The 23,265-nt window shown below is 50.3% G+C and overlaps 1 protein-coding gene across 1 annotated transcript; it reads right to left on the bottom strand.

The window, feature by feature from the left end:
* Nucleotides 1-798: 798 nt before the first annotated feature.
* On the bottom strand, nucleotides 799-22,918 carry LOC140378052 (apoptosis-stimulating of p53 protein 2-like). The gene is made up of 17 exons (XM_072463682.1): nucleotides 22,825-22,918; nucleotides 19,298-19,445; nucleotides 18,129-18,212; nucleotides 17,842-17,921; nucleotides 16,778-16,889; nucleotides 12,796-12,950; nucleotides 10,426-10,539; nucleotides 9,162-9,417; nucleotides 8,958-9,082; nucleotides 8,497-8,773; nucleotides 7,637-8,304; nucleotides 7,350-7,496; nucleotides 5,568-5,747; nucleotides 5,321-5,454; nucleotides 2,927-3,093; nucleotides 2,105-2,334; nucleotides 799-924 (listed from the first exon to the last, which is right to left on the bottom strand). The coding sequence occupies exons 3-17, from the start codon at nucleotides 18,184-18,186 to the stop codon at nucleotides 883-885; spliced, it is 2,745 nt and encodes a 914-aa protein (XP_072319783.1). The 5' UTR covers nucleotides 18,187-18,212; nucleotides 19,298-19,445; nucleotides 22,825-22,918; the 3' UTR covers nucleotides 799-882.
* Between the last annotated feature and the right edge of the window lie 347 nt (nucleotides 22,919-23,265).

Here is a 23,265-nt window from a genome sequence, read left to right as displayed (position 1 = left end):
AAACAGGACTAAACCAGGTCTAACAGTTTTTAGAAAATAAGAATCAAAATATGTTTCCTTCAAAATGGACGAATCAGAGGTTTTGCAGTGAAATGGGTCGAATGCTCTGGACGGCTCCGGCTGAACGTGCTTTTCTCTGTTTGCTGAAGCTGCACTTTATGCAAATATAAACCAAGTCAAAATAAAAAGACTAAAGCGACTCGGGCCGCCCCGGTGCCTCATGGGAAATGTGGGATTTACAGGGAAAGGAACGCGAGAGATGAAAAACTAAAGGGTTTATTGTTCCACACGATCTGTTCCTACAAAAATATAAATACATAGATGAGAAATATATGAAATCAAGTGAGATTTACAGACGACACATAGAAAAAGCACAAACACTTTCTTTTTTTTCCACCACAATTTCAACTTTTACCACAAATCTTGCTCTTGCCACAGCTCGGACACACCTTTTACCCGTGGATTCTCATGAAACAGACAAAGAAGACGAAACGGCAACAAACTTCTGCGTGTGATTGTATGAAGAAGAGTTGTGCGGATGAATATGAACCGGATGGAACTCATTTACACCGTATTACGCTTTTATTTTGGTAACTTCCTGTGTGACAGGAAGTAACGGTGAACTGTAAGTCGACTCGACGGTCAAAGAAAATGCGCAAAGCAAAAGAAGCTACGGTTCAAACTCGGAACAAACGGGACAAAAAGCTGCGTCGTTTTGGTCCAATGTGGGAATGTTTCTTGAGCGTTTCTCTGCACTAAAGACGAGGGAAGTGTCTTGCCCAAGGACACATCAGCAGAGTGGTCTGTAGGAGGCGCCGCAGAGTCCAGAGTCCAGACGCCTTGACCCGGTTCTGTCCAGGGTCCAGATCGAGGCCGGACGCTTTAGGCCAAACTCCTCTGACGCGGTTTAATCCTCGGGTAAATCTGAAAACACCAAACCAGGTCTAAACCGGGTCTAAACCGGGTCTAAACCGGGTCTAAACCGGGTCTAAACTAGGACTAAACCAGGTCTAAACCAGGTCTAAACCAGGTCTAAACCAGGTCTAAACTAGGACTAAACCAGGTCTAAACTAGGACTAAACCAGGTCTAAACCAGGTCTAAACCAGGTCTAAACTAGGACTAAACCAGGTCTAAACCAGGTCTAAACCAGGACTAAACCAGGACTAAACCAGGTCTAAACCAGGTCTAAACCGGGTCTAAACCGGGTCTAAACCGGGTCTAAACCAGGTCTAAACCAGGTCTAAACTAGGACTAAACCAGGTCTAAACTAGGACTAAACCAGGTCTAAACCAGGTCTAAACCAGGTCTAAACCAGGTCTAAACTAGGACTAAACCAGGTCTAAACTAGGACTAAACCAGGTCTAAACCAGGTCTAAACCAGGACTAAACCAGGACTAAACCAGGTCTAAACCAGGACTAAACCAGGACTAAACCAGGTCTAAACCAGGACTAAACCAGGTCTAAACCAGGTCTAAACCAGGACTAAACCAGGTCTAAACCAGGACTAAACCAGGTCTAAACCAGGTCTAAACTAGGACTAAACCAGGTCTAAACTAGGACTAAACCAGGTCTAAACTAGGACTAAACCAGGTCTAAACCAGGTCTAAACCAGGACTAAACCAGGTCTAAACCAGGACTAAACCAGGTCTAAACCGGGACTAAACCGGGACTAAACCGGGACTAAACCGGGTCTAAACCGGGACTAAACCGGGTCTAAACCGGGACTAAACCGGGACTAAACCAGGACTAAACCAGGATTAAACCAGGTCTAAACCAGGACTAAACCAGGACTAAACTAGGACTAAACCAGGACTAAACCAGGTCTAAACCAGGACTAAACCGGGTTTAAACCGGGTCTAAACCAGGACTAAACCAGGACTACACCAGGGCTAAACCAGGTTTAAACCAGGACTAAACCAGGACTAAACCAGGACTAAACCAGGACTAAACCAGGACTAAACCAGGTCTAAACCAGGACTAAACCAGGACTAAACCAGCTCTAAACCAGGTCTAAACCAGGACTAAACCAGGACTTAACCAGGTCTAAACCAGGTCTAAACCAGGACTCTAAAGTGGCTTTTAGGAGGTGTTTGTGGTCCTCACCCCGAGCAGGTTTCGGGGGACGTAGCCCTCTCGATGCGCTCCTCGGACCCACCACCAGAGGGCACCGCTGCACCGGTCCTGATCCTGGTCCCGGTCCTGGTCCTGGTCTCGGCTCAGGACCGTCACACAGTCGCCTTCACACATCTGCAGCTCGTCAGGTTCCTCGGCCTCAAAGTCCCAAAGAGCGAAGACCTGACCCCGGTTCATCACGCCCATCTTCTCCTGCAGCCCTGCAAGACCAGGACAGGGTCAGAACCAGGTCTGGACCAGGTCTGAACCAGGCCCGGACCAGGACAGGGTCAGAACCAGGTCTGGACCAGGTCTGGACCAGGTCTGAACCAGGTCTGAACCAGGTCTGGAGCAGGTCTGGAGCAGGTCTGGAGCAGGTCTGGACCAGGTCTGGAGCAGGTCTGGAGCAGGTCTGGAGCAGGTCTGGACCAGGTCTGGACCAGGTCTGGAGCAGGTCTGGACCAGGACTAACCCAGGTCTGAACCAGGTCTGGAGCAGGTCTGGAGCAGGTCTGGAGCAGGTCTGGACCAGGTCTGGAGCAGGTCTGGAGCAGGTCTGGAGCAGGTCTGGAGCAGGTCTGGACCAGGTCTGGACCAGGTCTGGACCAGGTCTGGAGCAGGTCTGGACCAGGACTAACCCAGGTCTGAACCAGGTCTGGAGCAGGTCTGGAGCAGGTCTGGAGCAGGTCTGGACCAGGTCTGGAGCAGGTCTGGAGCAGGTCTGGACCAGGTCTGGAGCAGGTCTGGAGCAGGTCTGGACCAGGTCTGGACCAGGTCTGGACCAGGTCTGGACCAGGTCTGGAGCAGGTCTTACCGTACAGCAGCTGGGAGCACTGGGCGTGGCCGTCCTCGTGCTCCTCGCACTTGGCGGCTGCAGTTTGAGAGTCGCTCCGGGTCCGAGCGAAGACGGCGGCTCCGGATTCAACCAGGAAGTGACAGACCTGAGCGTTGTTACAGGAGGCGGCGCAGTGCAGGGGGGTCCTGAGGGTCAGGAGGGTCAAGAGGGTCAGGAGGGTCAAGAGAGTCAGGAGGGTCAAGAGGGTCAGGAGGGTCAAGAGGGTCAGGAGGGTCAAGAGAGTCAGGAGGGTCAAGAGGGTCCTGAGGGTCAAGAGGGTCAGGAGGGTCAGGAGGGTCAGGAGGGTCAAGAGGGTCAAGAGGGTCAGGAGGGTCAGGAGGGTCAAGAGGGTCCTGAGGGTCAGGAGGGTCAAGAGGGTCAGGAGGGTCAAGAGGGTCAGGAGGGTCAAGAGGGTCAGGAGGGTCAAGAGGGTCAGGAGGGTCAAGAGGGTCCTGAGGGTCAAGAAGGTCAGGAGGGTCAAGAGGGTCCTGAGGGTCAGGAGGGTCAAGAGGGTCAAGAGGGTCAAGAGGGTCAGGAGGGTCAAGAGGGTCCTGAGGGTCCTGAGGGTCAGGAGGGTCAAGAGAGTCAGGACCACCGGTCAGGAGGGTCCTGAGGGTCAGGAGGGTCAGGAGGGTCCTGAGGGTCAGGACCACCACCAGGACAAGGTCACGGTAAAGTCTAGAAGGCTTGTCGCCATGGTAACCTGTAGTTCAACACTTAACGAGCTTGTTAACGAGCTTGCCACGCCCACATTTGGAATTGTATCAAAAATAAAGTATGAGATGTAAAAATGTTTCTAAAATTGGGATCCGCCCACAATGGCCACGCCCCCGTGGGGTTTAGGGGCGGGGTCATAATATAATGTACTTGTCCTGACGTGAGATACATTTCAGTCCCGAGATGTGAGGGGGTCTAAACCAGGACTAAACCAGGACTAAACCAGGTCTAAACCAGGACTAAACCAGGACTAAACCAGGACTAAACCAGGACTAAACCAGGTCTAAACCAGGACTAAACCAGGACTAAACCAGGACTAAACCAGGTCTAAACTAGGACTAAACCAGGACTAAACCAGGTCTAAACTAGGACTAAACCAGGACTAAACCAGGACTAAACCAGGACTAAACCAGGACTAAACCAGGACTAAACCAGGACTAAACCAGGTCTAAACCAGGACTAAACCAGGACTAAACCAGGACTAAACCAGGACTAAACCAGGTCTAAACCAGGTCTAAACCAGGACTAAACCAGGACTAAACCAGGACTAAACCAGGTCTAAACCAGGACTAAACCAGGACTAAACCAGGTCTAAACCAGGTCTAAACCAGGACTAAACCAGGACTAAACCAGGACTAAACCAGGTCTAAACTAGGACTAAACCAGGACTAAACCAGGACTAAACCAGGACTAAACCAGGACTAAACCAGGTCTAAACCAGGACTAAACCAGGTATAAACCAGGTCTAAACCAGGTCTAAACCAGGTCTAAACCAGGACTAAACCAGGACTAAACCAGGACTAAACCAGGTCTAAACCAGGACTAAACCAGGTCTAAACCAGGTCTAAACCAGGACTAAACCAGGACTAAACCAGGTCTAAACCAGGACTAAACCAGGACTAAACCAGGTCTAAACCAGGTCTAAACCAGGTCTAAACCAGGTCTAAAGCAGGACTAAACCAGGACTAAACCAGGACTAAACCAGGTCTAAACCAGGTCTAAAGCAGGACTAAACCAGGACTAAACCAGGACTAAACCAGGACTAAACCAGGTCTAAACCAGGACTAAACCAGGACTAAACCAGGACTAAACCAGGTCTAAACCAGGACTAAACCAGGTCTAAACCAGGACTAAACCAGGTCTAAACCAGGTCTAAACCAGGACTAAACCAGGACTAAACCAGGTCTAAACCAGGTCTAAACCAGGACTAAACCAGGTCTAAACCAGGACTAAACCAGGACTAAACCAGGTCTAAACCAGGTCTAAACCAGGACTAAACCAGGTCTAAACCAGGACTAAACCAGGTCTAAACCAGGTCTAAACCAGGTCTAAACCAGGACTAAACCAGGACTAAACCAGGTCTAAACCAGGTCTAAACCAGGACTAAACCAGGTCTAAACCAGGTCTAAACCAGGTCTAAACCAGGACTGCTTTGGTCTTGTCAATCCAACAGAAGTGTGTTTAAAACATTATTATTTCAGGTTTAAGAATCCAGGAAATATGATCAGACTGTAATTATTGCCATAAACAACATTCACAATATCACACGCCTCTAATGCACTCTATCTCCTCTTTATCATTGTCTCGGGCCCCTGGGTCCGGGCCCCTGGGTCGGGCCCCTGGGTCGGGCCCTGGGTCCGGGTCCCTGGGACTCACCATCCGTCGCTGTCGGCCGCGTTCACGTTGACTCCAAACTGCACGAGGAAGTGGACGATGTCGGCGTGTCCGGCACAGACGGCGTTGTGCAGCGCCGTGATGCCCTCGTTGTTCGCCGCGCTCGGATCTGGGACCTGAAACCACAAGCCGGGTCAGGACGGGGACTGGACTGGACAGGACCGGACAGGACAGGACACAGGACAGGACAGGACAGGACCGGACCGGACCGGACCGGACAGGACAGGACCTCATAGATGACTCTCTGGACCAGGTCAAACTCTCCCTCCAGAGCCGAGTCGAGCAGAAGAAAGAGCGGATTGAACCGAACTCCAAAACCTCGTGTGGTTCGATCTGAGCCAGAACCACGAAGGATCGACCTTATGACCTGAGACACAAGACAGAGGACTAAAGCAGCACTAAAACAGCACTAAAACAGGTCTAAAGCAGGACTAAAGCAGGACTAAAGCAAGACTAAAGCAAGACTAAAGCAGAACTAAAGCAGGACTAAAGCAGGTCTAAAGCAGGACTAAAGCAGGACTAAAGCAGGACTAAAGCAGGACTAAAGCAGGTCTAAAGCTGGACTAAAGCAGGACTAAAGCAGGACTAAAGCAGGTCTAAAGCTGGACTAAAGCAGGACTAAAGCAGAACTAAAGCAGGACTAAAGCAGGACTAAAGCAAGACTAAAACAGGACTAAAGCAGGACTAAAGCAGGACTAAAACAGAACTAAAGCAGGACTAAAACAGGACTAAAGCAGGACTAAAACAGGTCTAAAGCTGGACTAAAACAGGACTAAAGCAGGACTAAAGCAGGACTAAAGCAGGACTAAAGCAGGTCTAAAGCTGGACTAAAACAGGACTAAAGCAGGACTAAAGCAGGACTAAAGCAGGACTAAAACAGAACTAAAGCTGGACTAAAACAGGACTAAAGCAGGTCTAAAGCAGGTCTAAAGCAGGTCTAAAGCAGGACTAAAGCAGGACTAAAACAGGACTAAAACAGGACTAAACCAGGACTAAAACAGGACTAAAGCAGGACTAAAGCAGGACTAAAGCAGGACTAAAACAGGTCTAAAGCTGGACTAAAACAGGACTAAAGCAGGACTAAAACAGGTCTAAAGCTGGACTAAAACAGGACTAAAACAGGACTAAAGCAGGACTAAAGCGGGACTAAAGCAGGACTAAAGCAGGACTAAAACTGCACCAAAACTGGACTAAAACTGGACTAAAACTGGACTAAAACAGGACCAGAACTGGATTAAAACAGGACCAAAACTGGACTAAAATAGGACCAAAACTATAGCTGTCATCCACCACGGTGAACCACAAGGCACCGTACTCGGGCCTCTCTTGTTTATCGTTTACCTGCTTCTTTTCAAACAAATCACATGAAAGCGTCTCTGTTAAAGCGTCTCTCTGTTAAAGCGTCTCTGTGTTAAAGCGTCTCTGTTAAAGCGTCTCTGTTAAAGCGTCTCTGTTAAAGCGTCTCTGTTAAAGCGTCTCTCTGTTAAAGCGTCTCTGTTAAAGCGTCTCTGTTTAAGCGTCTCTGTTTAAGTGTCTCTGTTAAAGCGTCTCTGTTAAAGCGTCTCTGTTTAAGCGTCTCTGTTTAAGCGTCTCTGTTAAAGCGTCTCTGTTAAAGCGTCTCTGTTAAAGCGTCTCTGTTAAAGCGTCTCTGTTTAAGCGTCTCTCTGTTAAAGCGTCTCTGTTTAAGCGTCTCTGTTTAAGTGTCTCTGTGTTAAAGCGTCTCTGTTTAAGTGTCTCTGTGTTAAAGCGTCTCTGTTTAAGCGTCTCTGTTTAAGCGTCTCTCTGTTAAAGCGTCTCTGTTTAAGCGTCTCTGTTTAAGTGTCTCTGTTAAAGTGTCTCTGTTTAAGCGTCTCTGTTTAAGTGTCTCTCTGTTAAAGCGTCTCTGTTTAAGCGTCTCTGTTTAAGTGTCTCTCTGTTAAAGCGTCTCTGTTTAAGCGTCTCTGTTAAAGCGTCTCTGTTAAAGCGTCTCTGTTTAAGTGTCTCTGTTAAACGGGACTAGAGCGGGACTTACTTGCAGTGATGGGTCCCATGATTCCTTTTCTCCGTCGGGTCCGGGCTCACCTGGGGGAGGGGGCGGGGCCTGCAGGTGTCTGAGGGCGGGGCCACCAATGGGGATTCGTGGAGGCAGAGGGGGCGGAGTCGAGGTCTCGTCCAGACTCTGCAACAGGATTAGTTTGTTTTCCAGAGACTTACAGGATGAACTCAGGTGCAAATGTTCCTTAGTTCTGCTTTAAGTTCAGCACCTTCACATTTCGTTCCATCTGCGTCTGACAAACGGGAATAAAAACCAGAACTTACTTCTGACTGAACCTCGTTCTCCACTGAAGTACTTCCAGATGCCTCCAGGAACCTCCCCTGGGTGCTTCTCCCCTGGGTGCTTCTCCCCTGGGTGCCGCTCCCCTGGGTGCCGCTCCCCTGGGTGCTTCTCCCCTGGGTGCCGCTCCCCTGGGTGCCGCTCCCCTGGGTGCCGCTCCCCTGGGTGCCGCTCCCCTGGGTGCTTCTCCCCTGGGTGCCGCTCCCCTGGGTGCTTCTCCCCTGGGTGCCGCTCCCCTGGGTGCCGCTCCCCTGGGTGCCGCTCCCCTGGGTGCTTCTCCCCTGGGTGCCGCTCCCCTGGGTGCCGCTCCCCTGGGTGCCGCTCCCCTGGGTGCTTCTCCCCTGGGTGCCGCTCCCCTGGGTGCTTCTCCCCTGGGTGCCCGCCTCCAGTGCAGCCAGCGTGCTCCTCTGGTAGCGCAGGCGCAGCAGCTGGGGGGCGCCGTCGGGTTCGCACAGCGACGAGCGTTTCTTCAGGGGGCGTGGAGCGTGGAGAAGTCCCGCCCTCAGCCCCCCCGATAGGAATGGGAGGAGCTTTGTTGGGCTCAGGGGGCGGGGCTGGCACGCTTCCTCCCCCATCGCCATTGAAACGGGCTCAGGATCGCCGTGGAAACAGAACTCCGCCTCCGACGCAGATCCGCCGGGTTTAGAGCGAGCTGTGGGCACGAGCCAACAACCAATCAGTGATCAATATCTCCAACACTCATGATGTGCACATTTAGAACAGGTTAAAGAGCGAATCGTACACTTAATGAGCTATTTTGCATAATGCTAATGCTAACAGCTAATCCGGGGAAAGCAGCCATACTTTGGTGTAAAGTGATGACTAGCATTAGCATTAGCATCACCTCTGGGTCGGCTCCGGGGCAGAGTGCCTTGTCCCGGCTCGTACTTGCTCCTCCCCCCCGTCGTGTACAGCGAGAGGATGGACGCCGCTGCAACAGTCTGTGGAGGCGTGGTCTGCGCTGGGGGCGGGGCCTGGTCGGCGTCAGGTATCAGCGGTCGCACGGCGGCGGAGGGCGTGGCTCGGTGTTTGGGCAGAGGCAGCGTGCTCGACCTGAACGCCGAAGCTTCGCCGGACTTTCGGGGCAGAAGAGGAGCAACGGCGGCCATGTTGGACTCCAGCTGAGTGAGAACAAACAACAACACATTCATCATCCTAAAATAATACTAAAGGAAGTGTCTGGGGAGAGGGAAATGCGTCTCGGACTTGGCCAGGATCCTTTGGGTTCGTTACGATCTGACGCTGAACTGTTGAACTCAAACACAGCTTCTACTTGACGTGGGTGACTTGGAAGTGAAACGTCACCTGTCTGTCCCAGTGCTGTCGAGCTGCCATGGGATTGGTCCGCAGGGGCACAGGGGGTGGGGCTTCATCCAGGTTTGGTTCCCTGAGATTGGCCCGCGCAGGCAGCGGGGGCGGGACTTGACTCACTACAGAACACAGAGCAGCACAAGTTTGCAAATGTTCTTGTCAAATGTTTGTGCGGTGAAATCCGGAGCGGGACTTTACCTGAGCCGACTTTAGCCGGCCTGGGAGGAGGTCTCAGTCCAGGCTCCAGGGCCTGAAGGTAAGGCCCCACCGCCGCCACGCCAGACCGGGCCCCGAGGCCAGACCGGGCCCCGAGGTCAGACCCGGCCCCGAGGCCAGACCCGGCCCCGAGGTGTGACCCGGCTCCAGGCCCGAGGTGAGACCCGGCTCCAGGCCCGAGGTGAGACCCGGCTCCAGGCCCGAGGTGAGACCCGGCTCCAGGCCCGAGGTGAGACCCCTGGGACAGAACAAAAGAGATTAAAGGACCTAAGACTGTGACTAAAGGTCTGGGCCGAACATACTGTGCTGGGCTGAAGGCCACTTCACGAAACCTTTGGACATTAACTGAGGTTTTAAACACACTCGGGTTCTATTTCAGCCCTACTGACCACCAAAGGCCAACTTCAGACCTGGTTCAGACCTGGTTTAGACCTGGTTTAGTCCTGGTTCAGACCTGGTTTAGACCTGGTTTAGTCCTGGTTTAGTCCTGGTTCAGACCTGGTTTAGTCCTGGTTTAGACCTGGTTTAGACCTGGTTCAGACCTGGTTTAGTCCTGGTTTAGACCTGGTTTAGACCTGGTTCAGACCTGGTTTAGACCTGGTTTAGTCCTGGTTCAGACCTGGTTTAGACCTGGTTTAGTCCTGGTTTAGTCCTGGTTCAGACCTGGTTTAGTCCTGGTTTAGACCTGGTTTAGACCTGGTTCAGACCTGGTTTAGACCTGGTTTAGTCCTGGTTTAGTCCTGGTTTAGTCCTGGTTTAGTCCTGGTTCAGACCTGGTTTAGTCCTGGTTTAGACCTGGTTTAGACCTGGTTTAGTCCTGGTTTAGACCTGGTTTAGACCTGGTTCAGACCTGGTTTAGTCCTGGTTTAGACCTGGTTTAGACCTGGTTCAGACCTGGTTTAGACCTGGTTTAGTCCTGGTTTAGTCCTGGTTCAGACCTGGTTTAGTCCTGGTTTAGACCTGGTTTAGACCTGGTTCAGACCTGGTTTAGACCTGGTTTAGTCCTGGTTTAGTCCTGGTTTAGTCCTGGTTTAGTCCTGGTTCAGACCTGGTTTAGTCCTGGTTCAGACCTGGTTTAGTCCTGGTTCAGACCTGGTTTAGTCCTGGTTTAGTCCTGGTTTAGTCCTGGTTCAGACCTGGTTTAGTCCTGGTTCAGACCTGGTTTAGTCCTGGTTCAGACCTGGTTTAGTCCTGGTTCAGACCTGGTTTAGTCCTGGTTCAGACCTGGTTTAGTCCTGGTTCAGACCTGGTTCTTCCTGGTCCAGAGTTTCTGTCTGAGTTGGTTCAGTCTTTGCTCCGTCAGCCCTGAGTCCCTCTGACGGTCCAGAACAGATCCATGGTCCAGGTTTATAGTCCGGATCTAGGACCAAAGAGAGAGACCAGGTCAAACCATCGCTATGGAAACTTCACTTATGTGCAGTGTTGTAAAAGGAGTGACACATGACTCGTTTCTTCAATATTTACAATAAAGTCTTAAGTAGCATTTCATTGGTATTGTAGGATCCATATGTGGGTTTAGTGCAGGCGTGTGGGCGTGACTGTGGGCGTGTCTGTGGGCGTGACTGTGGGCGTGACTGTGGGCGTGGCTGTGGGCGTGACTGTGGGCGTGACTGTGGGCGTGACTGTGGGCGTGTCTGTGGGCGTGTCTGTGGGCGTGTCTGTGGGCGTGACTGTGGGCGTGACTGTGGGCGTGACTGTGGGCGTGACTGTGGGCGTGACTGTGGGCGTGTCTGTGGGCGTGTCTGTGGGCGTGACTGTGGGCGTGACTGTGGGCGTGACTGTGGGCGTGTCTGTGGGCGTGACTGTGGGCGTGACTGTGGGCGTGTCTGTGGGCGTGACTGTGGGCGTGACTGTGGGCGTGACTGTGGGCGTGACTGTGGGCGTGTCTGTGGGCGTGACTGTGGGCGTGTCTGTGGGCGTGTCTGTGGGCGTGACTGTGGGCGTGACTGTGGGCGTGACTGTGGGCGTGTCTGTGGGCGTGTCTGTGGGCGTGACTGTGGGCGTGACTGTGGGCGTGTCTGTGGGCGTGTCTGTGGGCGTGACTGTGGGCGTGTCTGTGGGCGTGACTGTGGGCGTGACTGTGGGCGTGTCTGTGGGCGTGACTGTGGGCGTGACTGTGGGCGTGACTGTGGGCGTGACTGTGGGCGTGACTGTGGGCGTGTCTGTGGGCGTGACTGTGGGCGTGTCTGTGGGCGTGACTGTGGGCGTGACTGTGGGCGTGACTGTGGGCGTGTCTGTGGGCGTGTCTGTGGGCGTGACTGTGGGCGTGACTGTGGGCGTGTCTGTGGGCGTGACTGTGGGCGTGACTGTGGGCGTGACTGTGGGCGTGACTCTGGGTGTTCAGGTCTAAAGCAGGACTAAAGCAGGACTAAAGCAGGACTAAAGCAGGACTAAAGCAGGACTAAAGCAGGACTAAAGTAGGACTAAAGCAGGTCTAAAGCAGGTCTAAAGTAGGACTAAAGCAGGACTAAAGCAGGTCTAAAGTAGGACTAAAGCAGGTCTAAAGCAGGACTAAAGCAGGACTAAAGCAGGTCTAAAGCAGGTCTAAAGCAGGACTAAAGCAGGACTAAAGCAGGACTAAAGTAGGACTAAAGCAGGTCTAAAGCAGGACTAAAGCAGGTCTAAAGTAGGACTAAAGCAGAACTAAAGTAGGACTAAAGCAGGTCTAAAGCAGGTCTATAGCAGGACTAAAGTAGGACTAAAGCAGGACTAAAGCAGGACTAAAGTAGGACTAAAGCAGGAATAAAGCAGATCTAAAGTAGGACTAAAGCAGGTCTAAAGTAGGACTAAAGCAGGTCTAAAGTAGGACTAAAGCAGGACTAAAGTAGGACTAAAGCAGGTCTAAAGCAGGTGTAAAGCAGGACTAAAGCAGGTCTAAAGTAGGACTAAAGCAGGACTAAAGCAGGTCTAAAGTAGGACTAAAGCAGGTCTAAAGTAGGACTAAAGCAGGTCTAAAGTAGGACTAAAGCAGGTCCAAAGTAGGACTAAAGCAGGACTAAAGCAGGACTAAAGCAGGTCTAAAGCAGGTCTAAAGTAGGACTAAAGCAGGACTAAAGCAGGTCTAAAGTAGGACTAAAGCAGGACTAAAGCAGGACTAAAGCAGGTCTAAAGCAGGACTAAAGCGGGACTAAAGCAGGACTAAAGTAGGACTAAAGCAAGACTAAAGCAGGTCTAAAGTAGGACTAAAGCAGGACTAAAGCAGGTCTAAAGCAGGACTAAAGCAGGTCTAAAGTAGGACTAAAGCAGGTCTAAAGTAGGACTAAAGCAGGTCTAAAGTAGGACTAAAGTAGGACTAAAGCAGGACTAAAGTAGGACTAAAGCAGGACTAAAGCAGGTCTAAAGTAGGACTAAAGCAGGTCTAAAGTAGGACTAAAGCAGGACTAAAGCAGGACTAAAGTAGGACTAATGCAGGTCTAAAGTAGGACTAAAGCAGGACTAAAGCGGGACTAAAGCAGGACTAAAGTAGGACTAAAGCAGGTCTAAAGTAGGACTAAAGCAGGTCTAAAGTAGGACTAAAGTAGGACTAAAGCAGGTCTAAAGTAGGACTAAAGCAGGTCTAAAGTAGGACTAAAGCAGGTCTAAAGTAGGACTAAAGCAGGTCTAAAGTAGGACTGACCTGTAGCTCTTGCTGGAGGCGGATCCTGAGCTGTCCGTCCAATCGCGTTCTCCGGAGCAACTGCAGCTGATTGGTAAGTTTCTGCACCGTCGCCGCAGCGTCGACCAGTTCCACTCGCTTCATCTGGAACAGAGCCGTGATCTGCTCCACCTCCTCTGCAACAAGACCGGGTTTAGACCGGGTTTAGACCGGGTGTAGACCGGGTTTAGACCGGGTTTAGACCGGGGTTAGACCGGGTGTAGACCGGGTGTAGACCGGGGTTAGACCGGGTTTAGACCGGGTTTAGACCGGGGTTAGACCGGGTGTAGACCGGGTTTAGACCGGGGTTAGACCGGGTGTAGACCGGGTGTAGACCGGGTGTAGACCGGGTTTAGACCGGGGTTAGACCGGGGTTAGACCGGGTTTAGACCGGGTTTAGACCGGGTTTAGACCGGGGTTAGACCGGGGTTAGACCGGGGTTAGACCGGGTTACGACCGGGGTCTAAATCTGAACCCTCTGCATCATTTCTTCCTGGTGAAAGTGCAGATTCCTGTGTGAAGCGTTTGGACGTCGGTCGTTGTTAAAAATGAGCCACATAAATAAATGTGAGTGAAGAGTTTGTGTTTCAGTCCCATAGGGTCTTAAGTCTCTGGTCTTGGACTCAAAGTGGCCCCTGACAGGTTCTGGCCCCTGACAGGTTCTGGCTCCTGAGAGGTTCTGGCTCCTAAAGCGCTCTGGCTCTTGGGCTCCAGGAGGACTTTATCTCAGGGGGAGGAGCCTCACAGCACAGCCAGATGATTGGACGAGAGAGAACACAGACTCAGGCCAAAACAAGAGACAAAAAGAAACACAAAAGAATCATTTGTCTCAAACTCAGAGCTAAAGCGCCGCGTTTCAACTGACGCTAACAACTCTGTGGAGCCTTAGCAACGCAAAGCTAGCAAAGCACAATAGCAACGCAAAGCTAGCAAAGCACGTTAGCAACACAAAGCTGGCAAAGCACATTAGCAACACAAAGCTAGCGTAGCACATTAGCAACGCAAAGCTAGCAAAGCACGTTAGCAACACAAAGCTAGCGTAGCATGTTAGCAACACAAAGCTAGCATAGCAGGTTAGCAACGCAAAGCTAGAAAAGCACGTTAGCAACACAAAGCTAGCAAAGCATGTTAGCAACACAAAGCTAGCGTAGCACGTTAGCAACGCAAAGCTAGCAAAGCCTGTTAGCAACACAAAGCTAGCAAAGCACGTTAGCAACACAAAGCTAGCATTGCACGTTAGCAATCCAAAGCTAGCAAAACACGTTAGCAACAGAAAGCTAGCAAAGCACGTTATCAACACAAAGCTAGCATAGCGCGTTAGCAACAGCTGTTTCCTGTTTATAGCACTCACTTTTTCAAGAGCCACAATCTGATATTTCTAGGTCATAAAGCATCTGACGTTAGCATTAGCATTAGCATGTCATAATGAGAGGTTCAAACGCCACGCCCCTCACACACACTAGCTTTAGCCACGCCCCTCACACACACTAGCTTTAGCCACGCCCCTCACACACGCTAGTTTTAGCCACGCCCATCACACTAGCTTTAGCCACGCCCCTCACACACACTAGCTTTAGCCACGCCCCTCACACACACTAGCTTTAGCCACGCCCCTCACACACACTAGCTTTAGCCACGCCCCTTACACACACTAGCTTTAGCCACGCCCCTCACACACACTAGCTTTAGCCACGCCCCTCACACACACTAGCTTTAGCCACGCCCTTCACACACACTAGCTTTAGCCACGCTCCTCACACACGCTAGCTTTAGCCACGCCCCTCACACACGCTAGGTTTAGACACGCCCCTCACACACGCTAGGTTTAGACACGCCCCTCACACATTAGCTTTAGCCACGCCCCTCACACACACTAGGTTTAGACACGCCCCTCACACACTAGCTTTAGCCACGCCCCTCACACACACTAGCTTTAGCCACGCCCCTCACACACACTAGCTTTAGCCACGCCCCTCAAACACACTAGGTTTAGACACGCCCCTCACACACGCTAGCTTTAGCCACGCCCCTCATACACGCTAGGTTTAGACACGCCCCTCACACACACTAGGTTTAGACACGCCCCTCACACACTAGGTTTAGCCACGCCCCTTACACACACTAGGTTTAGACACGCCCCTCACACACACTAGCTTTAGCCACGCCCCTCACACACACAAGCTTTAGCCACACCCCTCACACACTAGGTTTAGACACGCCCCTCACACACACTAGCTTTAGCCACGCCCCTCACACACACAAGCTTTAGCCACGCCCCTCACACACACTAGGTTTAGCCACGCCCCTCACACACACTAGCTTTAGCCACGCCCCTCACACACACTAGGTTTAGACACGCCCCTCACACACGCTAGCTTTAGCCACGCCCCTCAAACACACTAGGTTTAGACACGCCCCTCACACACGCTAGCTTTAGCCACGCCCCTCATACACGCTAGGTTTAGACACGCCCCTCACACACACTAGGTTTAGACACGCCCCTCACACACTAGGTTTAGCCACGCCCCTTACACACACTAGGTTTAGACACGCCCCTCACACACACTAGCTTTAGCCACGCCCCTCACACACACAAGCTTTAGCCACACCCCTCACACACTAGGTTTAGACACGCCCCTCACACACACTAGCTTTAGCCACGCCCCTCACACACACAAGCTTTAGCCACGCCCCTCACACACACTAGGTTTAGCCACGCCCCTCACACACACTAGCTTTAGCCACGCCCCTCACACACACTAGGTTTAGACACGCCCCTCACACACGCTAGCTTTAGCCACGCCCCTCAAACACACTAGGTTTAGACACGCCCCTCACACACGCTAGCTTTAGCCACGCCCCTCATACACGCTAGGTTTAGACACGCCCCTCACACACACTAGGTTTAGACACGCCCCTCACACACTAGGTTTAGCCACGCCCCTTACACACACTAGGTTTAGACACGCCCCTCACACACACTAGCTTTAGCCACGCCCCTCACACACACAAGCTTTAGCCACACCCCTCACACACTAGGTTTAGACACGCCCCTCACACACACTAGCTTTAGCCACGCCCCTCACACACACAAGCTTTAGCCACGCCCCTCACACACACTAGGTTTAGCCACGCCTCTCACACACACTAGCTTTAGCCACGCCCCTCACATGCAGAGAAGTCAAAGATACGAGGCAAAACTCTTCCCGTGCGCACTCGGAATGACTAAAACATAAGTTGGAATCACTTTATCGATGTGAACAATGAATCTAATCAAAATTGTTATTTTAACTGATTTGAATGACAAAAGCAACATCAACTCTCTGTAGTTTAGATCCGTCCAAACTTGTTCTGAAATAATCATGTGATTCTTTTATTCACTTCGTCTTTTCATCAATTCAAAATCCTGTTAATAAAATATAAACCGCAGTCGCATTATTGGTCAGAAAAAGGAGATATTTTTGTCGTCCTAAAACTAAACGTGATGACCATGGCCGGTCGAAACGTGGCTCCAATGTGCACGAAAATCAAGTGATGGAGCCAGGATCCGGGTCGGGATCCGGGTCGGGACCGAGTCGGGATCCGGGCCAGGATCCCGACCCGGATCCCGAGCCGCGCCCTTTTCAGAAAGTGTCTCAAACTAAAGATTGTTTACATCTCTGACCTGATATTTCAGCACTGGACAGCTGTAGCCGTGAGTGACCCGGGTCTAAATCCGGTCTAAACCAGGTCCAGATGGGGCTGTGTTCACGGGGCAGAGGGATTACAGGAGGTCTTTATCAGGAACATAGCCCATAACCATGACCCTGCAGCTGTTCAGGACATCCAAACCAGGACCGGAGCGGGACTGGACCTGGACCGGAGCGGGACTGGACCTGGACCGGAGCGGGACTGGACTGGAGCGGGACTGGGGCGACCACAGACCTGCTTTAGCCTGTGTCATGTGTCAGAATGTTCCACAGACCTGCTTTAGTGGGCCGGGCCCCCCTGGGCTCCGCGGGGCCTCGTGCAGCTCTGATCTTCTGCAGTTTGGCCTCGTGGATTTGGGCTTTTTCTCTGAGTTTTCGGAGCGTTTCCTGTAAAATATTCACAACAAACATAAACTAAACCAGGACTAAACCAGGACTAAACCAGGACTAAACCAGGACTAAACCAGGACTAAACCAGGTCTAAACCAGGACTAAACCAGGACTAAACCAGGTCTAAATCAGGACTAAACCAGGACTAAACCAGGACTAAGGGTTGGGGTTAGTACAGGAAGCAGTACTCGGGCCACACCAGCCAATCAGAGCAGAGACAGTGCGTCACTCACGAACATTTATCCTTTTCTAGTCTTTTTATTTCACTTTGGATTTCAGTTGTTGTTTTTTCAGCATCTTGTGTCTCTGTTTTGCTCGTTGGTCACGGCGTGAGAGTCTCTCCTAAAGAAATCCCATTTACTCATCTTTTCTCTTGATGTTTTTGTAAAAAGATTCAAACGCTGATTGTGTTTGGTTCAAATCTCTGACCTTTTGACCTTTTGACCTTCTGACCTTCTGACCTTCTGACCTCCTGGCCTTCTGACCTTCTGACCTTTTGACCTCCTGACCTTCTGACCATCTGACCTTCTGACCTTCTGACCATTTGACCTTCTGACCATCTGACCTTCTGACCTTTTGACCTCCTGACCTTCTGACCATCTGACCTTTTGACCTTCTGATCTCCTGACCTTCTGACTTCCTGACCTTCTGACCTCCTGACCATCTGACCTTCTGACCATCTGACCTTTTGACCTCCTGACCATCTGACCTTTTGACCTTTTGACCATCTGACCTTCTGACCATCTGACCTTTTGACCTTCTGACCTCCTGACCTTCTGACTTCCTGACCTTCTGACCTCCTGACCATCTGACCTTCTGACCATCTGACCTTTTGACCTCCTGACCATCTGACCTTTTGACCTCCTGACCTTTTGACCTTCTGACCTTCTGACCTCCTGACCTTCTGACCTCCTGACCTTCTGACCTTCTGACCACAGCAAGCGCTCACCTGGTCCTGGTCCACCCCTGTCCCCTGTCCCACGCTGGTCATGTGATCCGCAGAGGTCATGTGATCCGCCCGGCCCACACCTGGAACACAAAAAGGACCATTCTACTGTGACTTTTCTACTACTTTAGTTTGTGAAGGTCTAAACCAGGACTAATCCAGGACTAATCCAGGTCTAAACCAGGTCTAAACCAGGTCTAAACCAGGTCTAAACCAGGTCTAAACCAGGACTAAACCAGGTCTAAACCAAGTCTGAACCAGGTCTAAACCAGGTCTAAACCAGGACTCACCGGTCTGTGTGTGTCTCAGGACATAGCGAGCGTCTCCTCTGAGCAGCAGCTCCAACATGTTCTCCTCCTTCTCCACCACACGATCTGTAACAAAACCAGGACTAAACCAGGACTAAACCAAGTCAGAACAAGGACTAAACCAAGACCAAACCAGGACTAAACCAGGACTAAACCAAGACTAAACCAGGACTAAACCAGGACTAAACCAAGACTAAACCAGGAATAAACCAGGACTAAACCAGGACTAAACCAGGTCCAAACCAGGTCCAAACCAGGACTAAACCAGGACTAAACCAGGACTAAACCAAGTCAGAACAAGGACTAAACCAAGACCAAACCAGGACTAAACCAGGACTAAACCAAGACTAAACCAGGACTAAACCAAGACTAAACCAGGACTAAACCAGGACTAAACCAAGACTAAACCAGGAATAAACCAGGACTAAACCAGCTGTAAACCAGGTTAGAACAAGGACTAAACCAGGTCCAAACCAGGTCCAAACCAGGTCCAAACCAGGACTAAACCAGGACTAAACCAGGACTAAAGCAGGACTAAACCAGGACTAAACCAGGACTAAACCAGGTCCAAACCAGGACTAAACCAGGACTAAACCAGGTCTAAACCAGGACTAAACCAGGACTAAACCAGGACTAAACCAAGACTAAACCAGGAATAAACCAGGACTAAACCAGCTGTAAACCAGGTTAGAACAAGGACTAAACCAGGTCCAAACCAGGTCCAAACCAGGTCCAAACCAGGACTAAACCAGGACTAAACCAGGACTAAAGCAGGACTAAACCAGGACTAAACCAGGTCCAAACCAGGACTAAACCAGGACTAAACCAGGTCTAAACCAGGACTAAAGCAGGACTAAACCAGGACTAAACCAGGACTAAACCAGGTCCAAACCAGGACTAAACCAGGACTAAACCAGGTCTAAACCAGGACTAAACCAGGACTAAACCAGGACTAAACCAAGACTAAACCAGGAATAAACCAGGACTAAACCAGCTGTAAACCAGGTTAGAACAAGGACTAAACCAGGTCCAAACCAGGTCCAAACCAGGTCCAAACCAGGACTAAACCAGGACTAAACCAGGACTAAAGCAGGACTAAATCAGGACTAAACCAGGTCTAAACCAGGACTAAACCAGGACTAAGCGCTGACCGTAGTGGCTGCAGCTCTGGAGCAGGACCCCGCCCGTCTCTCCAGGTTCCAGACAAAGTTCCACCACGTCTCGGCACAAAGTCTCTGGACTCAGTGGGACCTCGCTGAAGTCCTCCAGGTCCGGACCCAAGAAGACCTTCAGGACCAGCTGAGAAGAACCAGAGAGGACACGGTTAGAGCTCGGGTTGTCACGATTAGAAATGGGGCAAGAAACTATAATATGGCTAAATATAATATGAATAAAAAGGGAAGAAAATAATAGTTTTATGTTGTCGTCAAATAAGATCGTTGCTTATTTTACCACCAGATTGTTTTTTTTAACTGTTGTAGAAAATGTTGTTGATTTCTGTCTAAAGGTGCAAAACTCCTGGTTTGGTCCTGGTTTGGTCCTGGTTTGGTCCTGGTTTGGTCCTGGTTTGGTCCTGGTTTAGACCTGGTTTAGACCTGGTTTAGTCCTGGTTTAGTCCTGGTTTGGTCCTGGTTTGGTCCTGGTTTGGTCCTGGTTTAGACCTGGTTTAGACCTGGTTTAGTCCTGGTTTAGTCCTGGTTTAGTCCTGGTTTGGTCCTGGTTTGGTCCTGGTTTGGTCCTGGTTTGGTCCTGGTTTAGACCTGGTTTAGACCTGGTTTAGTCCTGGTTTAGTCCTGGTTTGGTCCTGGTTTGGTCCTGGTTTGGTCCTGGTTTAGACCTGGTTTAGACCTGGTTTAGTCCTGGTTTGGTCCTGGTTTAGACCTGGTTTAGTCCTGGTTTAGACCTGGTTTAGTCCTAGTTTAGTCCTTGTTCTGTCCTGGTTTATTCTTGATTTAGTCCTGGTTTAGACCTGGTTTGGTCCTGGTTTAGTCCTGGTTTAGTCCTGGTTTAGTCCTGGTTTAGACCTGGTTTGGTCCTGGTTTAGACCTGGTTTAGTCCTGATTTAGTCCTGGTTTTGTCCTGGTTTTGTCCTGGTTTAGTCCTGGTTTTGTCCTGGTTTAGTCCTGGTTTAGTCCTGGTTTTGTCCTGGTTTTGTCCTGGTTTAGTTCCGGTTTAGTCCTGGTTTTGTCCTGGTTTAGTCCTGGTTTTGTCCTGGTTTAGTCCTGGTTTTGTCCTGGTTTTGTCCTGGTTTAGTTCCGGTTTAGTTCCGGTTTAGTCCTGGTTTTGTCCTGGTTTGGTCCTGGTTTAGTTCCGGTGTGGACAGACTGAGCACAAACAATGAGCAGGTCCCAGGTTTTCGGGGGTCCGGATTAGAGGGGGTCTTAATCCGGTCTAGTCTGAGTCCTGTCCGGATTAAGGCTCGATCTGTCGCATTCGATCAACAACAAACTCCTGAAGACAAAGGACTAAAGCAGGACTAAAGCAGGACTAAATTAGGTCTAAACCAGGTCTAAACCAGGACTAAATTAGGTCTAAACCAGGTCTAAACCAGGACTGAATTAGGTCTAAACCAGGACTAAACCAGGACTGAATTAGGTCTAAACCAGGTCTAAACCAGGACTAAATTAGGTCTAAACCAGGTCTAAACCAGGACTGAATTAGGTCTAAACCAGGATTAAACCAGGTCTAAACCAAGACCTAGGAATATATTGTTCAGATTATATGTATGTAATCTGGTCACATGATCCACAACAACAAGCAGCATGAGATCTGGTTTAGTCTTGGTTTAGTCCTGGTTTAGTCCTGCTTTAGTCCTGCTTTAGTCCTGCTTTAGTCCTGGTTTAGTCCTGCTTTAGTCCTGCTTTAGTCCTGGTTTAGACCTGCTTTAGACCTGCTTTAGACCTGCTTTAGTCCTGCTTTAGTCCTGCTTTAGTCCTGCTTTAGTCCTGCTTTAGTCCTGCTTTAGTCCTGCTTTAGTCCTGGTTTAGACCTGGTTTAGACCTGGTTTAGACCTGGTTCAGACCTGATTTAGACCTGGTTTGGACCTGGTTTAGACCTGGTTTAGTCCTGGACTTGTAAGTGGGCCATGTCTCTGAAGTGTGAAGTGTCACCTTCAAAAAAACACATCCAAAATGGAAAAAAAAAAGAACAAAACCAGGACAAGTCCAAACCAGGTCTAAACCAGGACTAATGTAGGACTATACAAGAACTAAACCAAGACTAACCCCGGACCTGACTAGAACTAGTGCAAGTGGATGAATGCAGGACGGACCAAGGACTCTAGAGCAGAACTTAACCAGAACTAATGACTAAAGGTCTGAACCAGGACTAAAGTAGGTCTAAACCAGGTCTAAAGCAGGTCCAAACCAGGTCTAAATCAGGTCTGAACCAGGTCTAAACCAGGTCTAAACCAGGTCTAAACCAGGACTAAAGCAGGACTAAAGCAGGACTAAAGCAGGACTAAAGCAGGACTAAAGCAGGACTAAAGCAGGTCTAAAGCAGGCCTAAAGCAGGTCTACAGCAGGTCTAAAGCAGGTCTAAAGCAGGACTAAAGCAGGACTAAAGCAGGACTAAAGCAGGACTAAAGCAGGACTAAAGCAGGACTAAAGCAGGTCTAAAGCAGGTCTAAAGCAGGTCTAAAGCAGGTCTAAAGCAGGACTAAAGCAGGACTAAAGCAGGTCTAAAGCAGGACTAAAGCAGGTCTAAAGCAGGTCTAAAGCAGGACTAATGCAGGACTAAAGCAGGACTAAAGCAGGACTAAAGCAGGACTAAAGCAGGTCTAAAGCGGGACTAAAGCAGGTCTAAAGCAGGTCTAAAGCAGGTCTAAAGCAGGACTAAAGCAGGTCTAAAGCAGGTCTAAAGCAGGTCTAAAGCAGGACTAAAGCAGGCCTAAAGCAGGTCTAAAGCAGGACTAAAGCAGGACTAAAGCAGGACTAAAGCAGGACTAAAGCAGGTCTAAAGCAGCACTAAAGCAGGACTAAAGCTAAAGCAGGACTAAAGCAGGACTAAAGCAGGTCTAAAGCAGGACTAAAGCAGGTCTAAAGCAGGACTAAAGCAGGTCTAAAGCAGGTCTAAAGCAGGACTAAAGCAGGACTAAAGCAGGACTAAAGCAGGTCTAAAGCAGGTCTAAAGCAGGTCTAAAGCAGGACTAAAGCAGGACTAAAGCAGGTCTAAAGCAGGACTAAAGCAGGTCTAAAGCAGGACTAAAGCAGGACTAAAGCAGGACTAAAGCAGGACTAAAGCAGGTCTAAAGCAGGACTAAAGCAGGACTAAAGCAGGACTAAAGCAGGTCTAAAGCAGGTCTAAAGCAGGTCTAAAGCAGGACTAAAGCAGGTCTAAAGCAGGTCTAAAGCAGGACTAAAGCAGGACTAAAGCAGGACTAAAGCAGGTCTAAAGCAGGACTAAAGCAGGACTAAAGCAGGACTAAAGCAGGACTAAAGCAGGTCTAAAGCAGGACTAAAGCAGGACTAAAGCAGGACTAAAGCAGGACTAAAGCAGGACTAAAGCAGGTCTAAAGCAGGACTAAAGCAGGACTAAAGCAGGTCTAAAGCAGGACTAAAGCAGGTTTAACAGTTGATTGAAAGTCCATGTAAAGCTGCAGAATAAATCAGTCTAATTTAGAACCTGGACCTGACCCAGAGGCTTAACCTGGTCCCGTCCTCACCGGGATCATGTCCACAGAGCTCGGGGCCACAAAGCCGGGGCCGCTTCGTCCTGACGCCGCTGTCGGAGCCCTGGAGTCCCGCGGTGAAGCTCTGGTGCCGTGGCCGCTCCGGAGCGACTGAGGGCCGTGTGTGCTCTGCTCCGGGCCTTCTGACACTCAGCCAATCAGAGGGTGAGCAGCTTCTGGGTGGGAGTTGACCTAAAATCTGGTCTCCTCCCACCCAGAATAGATCCACCCAGGAGTTCAGCGCCACAGAACCTGAGCTGACGCGTGAATGAACTAAACAGAGAATGACAATGGACATGTTAGAACCCTTGTTCTACTTCACACGTAGTATAGTCTGCTCAAAGATAGTGTTTGACCATAAAATAGATAACCCTCACCCTAACCCTAACCCCTAACCCCTAACCCCTAACCCCTAACCCCAACCACTAACCCTCACGGTGTGGCCTGCTG

The sequence above is a fragment of the Eucyclogobius newberryi genome, unplaced genomic scaffold, assembly GCF_026437365.1.
Source record: "Eucyclogobius newberryi isolate DKJ021-1_F unplaced genomic scaffold, fEucNew1.0.hap1 SCAF_4, whole genome shotgun sequence".
Classification (NCBI taxonomy): domain Eukaryota; kingdom Metazoa; phylum Chordata; class Actinopteri; order Gobiiformes; family Gobiidae; genus Eucyclogobius; species Eucyclogobius newberryi.
Note: the sequence above shows the minus strand (reverse complement) of the source record. Positions and strands in the feature narration are given on the sequence as shown.

What these genes read in the sequence shown, in the direction of transcription:
- LOC140378052 (XM_072463682.1), bottom strand. Translation starts at nt 18,186, where the DNA reads ATGTTGGAGCTGCTGCTCAGAGGAGACGCTCGCTATGTCCTGAGACAC. An exon ending in AGAACGAGGTTCAGTCAGAA is followed by an intron (nt 7,497 to 7,636) that starts GTAAGTTCTGGT and finishes ATCCTGTTGCAG; the next exon opens with AGTCTGGACGAGACCTCGAC. An exon ending in GCGGCCGACAGCGACGGATG is followed by an intron (nt 3,094 to 5,320) that starts GTGAGTCCCAGG and finishes CCTGACCCTCAG; the next exon opens with GACCCCCCTGCACTGCGCCG.